Genomic DNA, 11,327 nt, shown 5'->3' with positions numbered 1-11,327 from the left:
CATATCTATATCTATCTATCTATATATATATATAGATATATCATCATCATCATCATCGTCGTTTAACGTCCGTTCTCCATGCTAGCATGGGTTGGACGGTTCGACCGGGGTTCTGGGAAGCCAGAAGGCTGCACCAGGCTCCAGTCTAATTTGGCAATGTTTCTACAGCTGGATGCCCTTCCTAACGCCAACCACTCCGTGAGTGTAGTGGGTGCTTTTTACGTGCCACCTGCACAGGTGCCAGGCGGGGCTGGCAACGGCCACCGGAGTAAACACATAAATGTGAAACAAGGTGGAAAAAAGAGTACTCTATTACCAGTGGTAGAGTAATATGCTTTATTTAAAGCAGCAGAAAATTCAACAAAACCTGTTACTCTGAGTTTCCCGTTGCTGTTCATCGGACAGTTTTTGCTAGATTTTCATAATACTGAACGGCAACGGGAAACTCAGAGTAACAGGTTTTGTTGAATTTTCTGCTGCTTTAAATAAAGTATATATATATATATATGTATGTATGTATGTGCAAATCAAAAGTAAATTTTTTTATATATATACACATGCTGATATATGACCTATGCTGGACTCTTCATTTGGATAATCACCAAACCTGGAACTTAACTATGGTCTGCCCAAGGCACTTACTCAGCATTACCTGACACCTTTGGGTCTTCTTGACACCATTACCTTTCATAACCTTTATATATATTAGAGAGAGAGAGAGAAACAAGGTAATATAATTATATTAGATATGATAGTTCAGGTATGAAATACAAAGTATGTATACTTGATCACTACTAAGTGTCTTCTATACTGAGGATCTCTGGATCTCAGATATGGACTATATATATATATATATATATATATTATATATATATATATATATATATTCTGAGACTCTCTTCAGTCATGACTGACCGTGGGATTGCACCTAGAAAGCTACCCTCCCAGGCACAAGTCTGGGCAAGGTTGTTTATGGAAGACCAGCAGTTGCCTCTGGTATACCGGCCTCCCCTCTCCATGCCACCAGTGTTATCCAAGGGAAAGGCAAAGGGGCCGATACAGCTTGGCACCTGTGACCTCGCAACTCATTTCTACAGCTGAGTGAACTGGAGCAACGTGAAATAAAGTGTCTTGCTCAAGAACACAACACGCAGCCCGGTCCGGGATTTGAGCTCACAACCTCACGATTGTAAGCTCAACGCTCTAACCACTGAGCCATGCGCCTTCACACACACACACACACACACACACACATGTGTGAGTGTATGTAAGTAAATGAATGAAAATGCCACATGGGCTGGATCATTCGGACGACTGCTGTGCACTTTGCCTCACCTACACTGACAAAAGACTTGGCAAAGCTACAAGTGCTTTCACTGAATTCAGGAGAAGGGTGTGCTCTCAAAGTCACCAGTGAAACAATCAAAAGCGAGATTAAATGTTATGAAGGCTCGCTTCATCAGGGATAGTTGCTGAGATTATGAAAATATCTGATATGAAGTAGAGCAAGCAACGGTTATACACTGAGTTAACCCTTTTCATACTAACTTCAATCAAAGCCGCTCCTTATTTTATGAGACAACTTTCCGGCTTTAAAATTATCTAAATTAAAACTTTTCATTGAAATTTTGTGTTAAATTATGCTGAAAACACCTGCTTAATTAATGCCATTTACTTTATCAAATATTTCATTATTTTCAGAATTAATTTAAACAAAGCCAATGAATTTCAGTAGAAATATGGTAACAAAAAGGTTAAACTGATCTAAATTGATAGCTTCCGTGAAAATTTTTGTGTTAAATTAGCTGAAAACACCAGTTTTATAATGACAGTTATTTTATCAAATATTTCGTTATCTTCAGAATTAATTGAAACAAGGCCAGTGTATTTCTAAAGAAATATGATCATTCATTAAGTTAATCCGATGGTACAGAGATGTATCATCTTATTTAATCATCATCAGCTGCTACAGTGGCAAAAGAGATGTAAAAAGAACCATTGTTACACGGGGCAAAGTGAAGAACCAAAAGATGAATGTGACAAGAAGTCAACGCACAGCTGATTAGGAAGAGAATTGTCTCAGATGAAACACACGTCAGGTTTGTGCTGGGATAGGGGTCCCTATGATGTAGGGACAACTAAAAGAGGTTTTAACAAAGCACAACTGATTTGGAAGAGAATTGTCTCAGATGAAACACACGTCAGGTTTGTCCTGGGATGGGGTGCCCCTATGATGTAGGGACAACTAAAAGAGGTTTTGACAAAGAGTATACCACAGATATGGCTGTGTGGTCAAGCAGTTCGCTTTGCAACTACATGGTTTTTGTTGTTGTCTCCTATAGCCCTGGGCCTTGTAAGTGAAATTGGTTGATGGAAACTGTGAAGAAGCCCATCATGTGTGTGTCTTCAAGTTTGTTTTTTTCCTCTTCCCAACCACTGCTTGACAACTGGTATATGTTTGTTTACATCTGTAACTTAGCAGTTTAGCATAGATGATGATGACGATGATTTGTTTGATTAAAACCCTTCAAGATGTTGCCCCAGCATGGTCACAGTCCAGTGACTGAAACAAGTAAATGATAAAGATATCCATGGCAATTTTTGATCTCGAGAAGGTTTTTGATAGGGTACTTTAGTATATATATATAGATGTATATGTGTATATATATATATATATAGAGAGAGAGAGAGAGATTTATATGTATATATAATGATCTATATCTATAATAGCAATAATTGTGGTATTAGCAATAATATTTACACCATGACTGGAAATTGATTGCTGATATGAGGGTAGGAGATAATCTCCTACCTCCTACGCTCACAGCCAACATAGTGTACATATTTCAACATAGCCAACATATTTCATAACATAGCTGAAATATGACAACATAGCCAGAAGCCAATGACCACCAAAAGTGGAAGATAACCTTAACTGTTTATATTCGGTCAGTTTCCCCCTGCATACCTTAAAGAGGCCATAGGCCAACAAGTCTTAGGGTCTGATGATATACCATAAAGAGAAACGTAGGGTAACCCTATGGTGAGAAACCTAGGGTTATCCTATAAACAAGCCTTCACCAGTAATAAATATAGACTGTTCTACTTCTTAAAGTGTGCTTCTCCATTTTTATGTTTTTCTAAAAAAACGATATACATATATATATAAATTTAAGTCACAATATATGGATTCCAAATACAGTGGTTTATCTTTGACTAGGTATATATATATATCCCTCTCTCTCTTTGGGAGAGGCACAAGCAGCTACACGCACATATACACACACGGCAGTAACTTCCACCTACCGAATTCAATCACAAAGCTCCGGTCAGCTTGGGGCTATAGTGAAAGACACCTACCCAAAGTGCCACGCAGTGGGACTGAACCCGAAACCATGTAGCTAGGAAGCAAGCTCCCTAACCACACAGCCATGCCCGCGCCTACACCATATATATATATATAAATTTAAATATCAATATGTAGGTTCAAGTAACCTGGTGGAACTCCTAAATAAAAGCTCCTTAATGTATCATTCTACAAAATAGAGAATATAGAGTACAAGAGAAAACGGTAAGGAATGTCGAAAGTCAAATGACAGAGAAATGGTTTGATGAGCTCTCGTGTAATGTGAAAGTAAGGAGACAGTGTCATACACCGCCCACACACACAAACATACATATACAGCAGGCTTCTTTCAGTTTCCATCTACAAAATCCACTCACTTGGCTTTGGTCAGCCTGGCTGGAATGAAAATCTGGGCTTGAAGACACTTGGCCGAAGAGTCACACAGTGGGACTGAACCTGAAACCATGTGGTTAGGAAGCAAACTTCTTACTACACACACACACACACACACACACACACATATATAAAGAATCTAGTGAAACCTGTGGCGAGACCGAAACTGCTGTGGGGAGGGAGAGGAGTCTCCACCAACGTTCTGGGTGGGGTGCTTCAAGCTTAAATTGATAGGAGAGAAATAAAGGAAAACAGCTAAGTTTTATATCCTTCTGTGTTTATGAATGTGTGTGTGTATATAATATACATTTGTGTGTTGACACAATACACATTCCTGCTTTTGTTAGTGAAATTACAAGAAACAACTAATTTTGAACTTGAGTGAATTCATAAGAGACCAAATAATTATGAAGTAAGTTCATTGTGTAATTAATACAACAAACTGTCACAAACAAGGAACTTGTTTCACTCCCATTTCTATGAACTGAGTTCTGAGAATGGAGTTTTGATGAATCAAAGCTGAAACTAAAAACTAGTCAAAAGAAACTGGAAACAGATTTTGTTTCATTAGAATATTGTGAAATATCATCACCGGTATTTCATATCTCTTTCTAAAGAAAAGATATTTATTTACTGACACATTTATTTATCATTGAGGTTTTTTTGTTTGTTTTATATTTTTTCCATTTTATGCTGTTTATTTATTTTATAAAAGCAGGATATCATTTGAGGCAGAGAGGAACTGTTTTGTGAAGCCACGGTCACAGTATATATGTCAATCTCATTGATACTAAAGAGAGGATGTGTTTAAGTGTTTGTGTTTCCACCACTGAAAAAACAATGACAAATATTGCTGATGTCACATGGTTTTGGTGCAGCGAGGATTCCACGGAAAACGGATCATTTAATCTTGGTTTGTGACTCAGCTGAAGATGAACACGTGTATAAAGTAGGGCTTTTTATTAGTGTTGCCGCCAGCTCAGCTGTGACTCAGCAGACTTAGAGATGCAGCCGTGGCAGTGTGGTAAGAAGTTTTGCTTCCTAACCACAGGGGTCTGAGTTCAGTCCCACTGACTGGCACCTTGGGCAAATGTTTTCTGTTATAGCCATGGGCCAACCAAAACCTTGTGAGTGGAATTGATTGATGGAAACTGAAAAAAGCTTGTGTGTGTGTATACATATATATATATATATATATATATGTGTGTGTGTGTGTGTGTGTGTATATGTATATATATATATGTGTATATATATATATATGTGTGTGTGTATATATGTGTATATATATATATGTGTGTGTGTGTGTATATATATATATGTGTATATATATATATGTATATATATATATATACAGGGTGCGGTGAATAAACTATCATCTAGATTACGCAAAAATGAAAATAACACTGATGTCCCATTTCAACAAATATATTCACCAAACAAAATATCTTAAAATACTAAAGTGTAAATTTATTCAATAAAATTGCCATTGACTTCAACCATAGCCTCCAGACGACTTTGGAATATCCTGCAACTCTTCAGGACGGTCTCCTTGTTTAAGTTGGTGAATGATGCCATAATTCTTGCTATAGTAGAAGACACCTGCCCAAGGTGCCACGCAGTGGGACTGAACCCGGAACCACGTGATTGGTAAGCAAGCTACTTACCACACAGCCACTCCTGTGCCTTCGTTATTTTCAGAATTAATTGAAACAAAGGCAGTGAATTTCAACAGAAATATAGTAATGAAAAGGTTAATGAGATCATTATTAATCATAAGACAATCTCTTCATGTGTGTTGAATTTTTTTTTTTTTTTGTTGCAGGTCATGTCGATCCTGGTGAGAAGGAATTTGACACAGCATTGCGAGAAACTTATGAAGAAGCTGGACTTGATAAAACCCAAATGATACTTGATGAAACTTTCCATATAGAAATATTTTACCCTGTGAAAGATGCTTCTAAACGTGTTATTTATTGGTTGTCACAAGTCAAAGATCCCAATGTGAAAGTGACCCTGTCTTCCGAACACAGTGATTTCAAGTGGTGTTCCTTGAAAGAAGCTCTTGATATCGTTGAATTCCATAACACCAGAGACATTTTTAACAAAGCCACAGCTCATTTGGAGAAGAAATCTGCATAGTATATGTGCTGGTGTGATGCAAGATTTTGAAGTTGAATTAAATAATCAAAGAAAGAATGAATTGCCAAACCAACTTAGTAATTTGTCAAACTCTTAACTTCATCTTTAATGACAAAAAATTGCTTGATATTTACATCTAAACTACATTTCAAATGGTTTGAATATAGACCTACCGAACAATTATCAGAGATGAAACTCATCAAAATGGAGTGCAGATAAAAATAATACAAATTTTCATATCTAAAATTTAATAGCCTGAAATGGTTTTAATAGCAACTCTTCTCAAATATTTAAATATATAATATGATTTTTAATAAAATATCTTTTAAGCTATAGAGTTGAATTTTTAACCCTTCCTTTATACTTTATATAATGACATTGGTAGGACTTAAAGTGAAACTAGTTTACAACCGACATTATCAAATACATTCAATGCAAAAGCGTAAAGTGATGGCCTAAAGAGGGCTTCTCTGCTCTCTCTCTCACTCTCTCTCTCTCTTCTCTCTCTCTCTCTCCTGCTCCCTCCTCACCCCTGGTCAGGCTACATTTGATATCTGCCCTACTTACTGCTAGGAAGTGCATTTGACCTTATATTTTTAATGAAGCAAGCAGAACGAGGATCTTCGTCTTGTGGGAAAAGTGGTGGGGAAAAAATACTCTGCTCTATTACAATTTTTGGTGAAATGACCGACAATGTTGTGATCAGGAACCATTACATTTATTGTTTTGTGAGTCCAGAAGTGACCTCACCTTCAAAATCTGAACACTGTTCACACACACACACACACACACTCTACTGCAACAAACTGATAACATTCACTATTCAAAGTGCTTAGCTTATATTTGTACTTAGGTTTTTAAACAAAGACACCAATTATCAGCTTATTGAGGCCAGTGTGTATATATGCATAAGCTGTGTGTGTGTGTATGTTTGTGTGAATAGATACATGTATGTATATCATCATTATCATCATTGTTTTAACATCCATTTTTCCATGCTTGCATGCTTCTGATGCTATTTGTAGGCCAGGTTTCCTCTGCCCTGTTGCCTTTTGTGTTGCCAACCCTCACTGGTTTCCAAGCAAGGTGTTACTTCCCCATGGCCACACATGTTTCCATGGAAAATTGGAAATAAAGGACAAGACCTTTTATGATGGTGTTGTGGCAAGAGCCATTGACGCCCTTGTGGGTTTGGAAGAATGGATTAATCCGACTCTCATAAAGAATGGACTAACCTGACTCTCATTAAGAATGGACTAACCTGACTCTCATAAAGAATGGACTAATCTGACTCTCATAAAGAATGGACTAACCTGACTCTCATTAAGAATGGACTAACCTGACTCTCATAAAGAATGGACTAATCTGACTCATAAAGAATGAACTAATCTGACTCTCATAAAGAATGGACTAATCTGACTCTCATAAAGAATGGACTAATCTGACTCTCATAAAGAATGGACTAATCTGACTCTCATAAAGAATGGACTAATCTGACTCTCATAAAGAGTAGCCATTGACACCCTTGTGGGTTTGGAAGAATGGACTAACCTGACTCTCATAAAGAGTAGCGTATTGGTTGAGTCAAGGGAGTCATTGAAAGTTTGTGGAAGTTGTTGAGAGTTTGTATTTATTGAAGTATCGTGTTTAGTGGAGTAAGTTAAATAATGTTGTGTGAAAACAGCTGTGTTTATCCCTGCTACATGAAATCTGTAAATCCATCGTATAGAAGGATACAGAAGTGGTGACAAGTTTATTCGAAGCCTCCATCGGATGTTAACATTTTCTTTTGATACCAAATCAAAGAAAAATTAGTTAACCTGGAAGACTTATCAACATCCGTTGGTGCGCTTGCAACTGCAACAACAGTTACAGCATCAATTTCAATTACCACAACAATATCAACACTTGCTGGAATTAATGTTGAAGTCCAGAAATATTTCAAGTTTGCTCTCACCAGATAGCGCAGCAAACACAATTTCAGAATTTAGTTATAACCCAGAAGATGGTATTACTTTTACTGCATATTTCCAAAGATATGAAGAAATTTTCAGTGAGTAATGCAAAAATTAGATGGACAATGAAAAGGTACAACTATTTTTAAGCAAATTAGCCCCTGCCAAACATGAAAAAGACTGTAACTACTACATTCTGCCAAATTTGTTTCAATGAAACAAATTGTTATTGAAAATTTTCAGAGAAGTTTCCTGGGAGTGTTTGAATTTAGTAAAACAAGATGATGAAGATTTTGTAACCTATGCCAGAATCATCAACTGAGAATGCAAAAAATTCAAACTAAAAGAATTAGCCCCAGACATGTTCAGATATCTAATTTTTGTTTAAGGGTTAACTGCAAGTAAAGATGCAGAGATATGTGCCCAGATATTGATAAAATTAGAACAGGAACAGGATTCAATACTGCAGGCATGACAGAGGAATGTCAGAGAATTATTAATCTATAACATGGTGCAAATAAAATTGGAGAAAAGGATTACTCACACATACATGCATGTCAACCTCTAACAGATAAGGGGGAGAAAATGAAGATAAAGACCCAATCCAATCTGTGGGTGCAGAGCTTTACATTTTAAAAATAACTGTCTATTTAAAAATGTTTAATGTTTTAACTGTCAAAAAATCAAACCTAAAAGCTCACTTTGCAAAACAGGAAAAAACAAAGGTCAAACGGAAAAAAAACTCTAGGAAGGTTTTCTCAACTGAAAGTCTAGGTGAGGCTCACAAAACAAAGTTCATAAAAATTAATAATGTGAATGTGACGCTACAGCTAGATACAAGCAGTGATATTACAATTATTAACACTGGCACATGGAAAAAAAAATAGGAAAGCCTACATTAAAGGAAACTTCAAAAATTGCAAAAAGTGTCACAAGAAAAAAAATTATATTTTTGGGGTGACATGAAAACTGAGGTTACATTTTGGGTTAAAACCTTGAAAGCAAAAGTTTTTGTGTTAAAAAATGTAACAAACTTGTTTGGTACTGACTGGGTGGAATTGTTTAATTTGTGCGACCTCCCCATAAATCTGTTCAGTAAAAATATAAATAGCTTTTCCTCCAGTAAAAACTCATTGCCACATGGTTGAGAGGGAATCATATATAAATTGGTTTCAAATTTTGGCACAAGGCCAGCAACTTGGGAGCAAGGGGTAAATCAATTGCATCAACCCAGGCACTCAAATGGCCCTTATTTTATTTACCTTGAAAGGATGAACAGCAAAATTGACCTCAGCGACCTCTGAATTTAGAATGTAAAGAAAGACAAAATGGCATCAAGCATTGTACCCAGTGTGCTAACAATTCTGTTAGCTCACTTGGTCTGTCTGTTGATCTATCTATATGTATATGTTAAGGGGATGGAGTGAGCAACTCATTTATTGCATAATGTGACAAAAATTTCATAAGCATGTCACAGTTAAAATAAATAATAAATACTGATACATCGTAAACTGCAAATGCAGCTTCACCTGTCAAGAAATGAGGTAAACAAAGAGAATAAAGGGAAAGCAAACAAACAGCTGTGTGTGTGTGTGTGTGAGGCACAATGGCCCAGTGGTTGGGCAGCGGACTCACGGTTGCACGATCGCGGTTTCGATTCCCATACCGGGCGTTGTGAGTGTTTATTGAGCAAAAACACCTAAAGTTCCACGAGGTTCTGACAGGGGTGTTGGCGATCCCTGCTGTACTCTTTCACCACAACTTTCTCTCACTCTTTCTTCTGTTAGCCTGTTTGCTTAGCCAGCAGGGTGGCATCATTTGAAGGCTAAAACAATGCTAAACACATTGTGACCAGCGATGTGTAGCAACATCTGATAGCCTGGTCAGTCATGGTGATATATATATATATATATGGGGGAGGGGAGAGACAGACAGATGAGGTGGTGCTGAAAAGTTCCAGGCATTAAGGGTATTGTGAAAAGCCTGATTGGAGACTCTGCCTTCCAAGTTCTTTTCACAGAACTTAGAAAAGCTGAAGGATTGCTGCAATAAGTGTTCGAATCTGAGAGGAGAATATGTTGAGTAAAATCATAATTAACTGATCTTCCTGTATTTTCTTTTCAGCACCTCTTCATAGACAGACAGACAAAGATTGGCCCAGGTCATGATATAGATGGATACATTTATATATAGATGCAGATATCTGTCTACACCTATCTATCTTATATATATATATATTATTTAAAAGCAGCAGAAATTTAACAAAATTTAACATCGGACAGTTTTGTTCTATTTTAACAAAACTGTCCGACGAACAGGAACGTGAAACTACGAGTAACAGCTTTTGTTAAATTTCTGCTGCTTTTAAATAAAACATATTACTCTACTTCTGGTATTTGAGTACTCTTTTTTTCCACCTTGTTTCACATTTATGTGTTTACTCTGGTATATATATATATATATATATATATATTATATAGAGGGCATTACTATACATAAATGCCACATGCTAGGAGGGACTCTTAAAGTCAAAACTACCAAAATAGATAAACACACTGTACCAAATAAAACTCTTGAAGCAAGTCATTTAAAAACAGAATTTAGCTGCATATCACCATGATTTCATAATTAGTGCAGTAATGCACTTTTTAATCCTCAGTGCAAGCATAATTCAAGATTTATAATGAATGAACAAAATCAATATACCAGACAAACAACCAATGTATCCAACATAGCATATAGAAATGTTCACCTTTTACACGTATGTAAATGGCGGGCTTTGTACATATATATATATATATATATTATATATATATATATATATATATATATATAGTAAAAGCAATTAAGATTCAAGTCATTTCTATTGAATTCACTTGAATTCACTTAGATGCACCAGAAAACTATATGGTATTAACCATGCAATAATGTGGGGTGATTATAAACGAGAAAAAAGCAACAAGAATGGATTAGTTTTTCAGTACAATTGTTTCATACAAAGACAAGCTTTATTAAAAAGCTGCAGCTTTTAATAAAGCTTGTCTTTGTATGAAACAATTGTACTGAAAAACTAATCCATTCTTGTTGCTTTTTTCTCGTGTATATATATATATATATATATATATATATATACATATAAGGTGTGGTTAATAAACTGTCTGTCGTCTAGATTATGCAAAAATGAAAATGATGCTGACATTTCATTTTAACAGATATTTTTACCAGAAATTACATAAAAATATCTTGAAATACGAAAGAGTAAATTTATTCAATAAAATCACCATTGGTTTCAACTACAGCCTCCAGACGACTTCGGAATCTTCTGCAACTCTTCTGGATGGTCTCCTTGTTCGGGTTGGTGAATGCTGCCACAATTCTTGCCTTCAGTTCATCTTTGGTGTGACAAGGAGTTTTGTTGGTCTCTCACTCAACTGCATCCCACACATAATAATCAAGGGGGTTGCAATCTGAGGAGTTAGGTGGCCAGATGTTAA

General features: G+C 36.2%; 1 protein-coding gene across 4 annotated transcripts in view; it reads left to right on the top strand.

Annotated features, from left to right (window-relative positions):
- Positions 1–5,924, top strand: part of LOC115223230 (bis(5'-nucleosyl)-tetraphosphatase [asymmetrical]) — a 23,754-nt gene extending 17,830 nt beyond the window's left edge. For all 4 annotated transcript variants that reach the window (XM_036512183.1, XM_036512181.1, XM_029793713.2 and 1 more), the window contains exon 3: positions 5,562–5,924. In XM_036512183.1, coding sequence (XP_036368076.1) covers positions 5,562–5,878 — 317 coding nt within the window. In that variant the 3' untranslated portion in view covers positions 5,879–5,924. The remainder of the gene's footprint in view (positions 1–5,561) is intronic.
- The last annotated feature ends 5,403 nt before the right edge of the window (positions 5,925–11,327 follow it).

The sequence above is a fragment of the Octopus sinensis genome, linkage group LG22 (genome assembly GCF_006345805.1).
Source record: "Octopus sinensis linkage group LG22, ASM634580v1, whole genome shotgun sequence".
Taxonomy (NCBI): Eukaryota; Metazoa; Mollusca; class Cephalopoda; order Octopoda; family Octopodidae; genus Octopus; species Octopus sinensis.
Note: the sequence above shows the minus strand (reverse complement) of the source record. Positions and strands in the feature narration are given on the sequence as shown.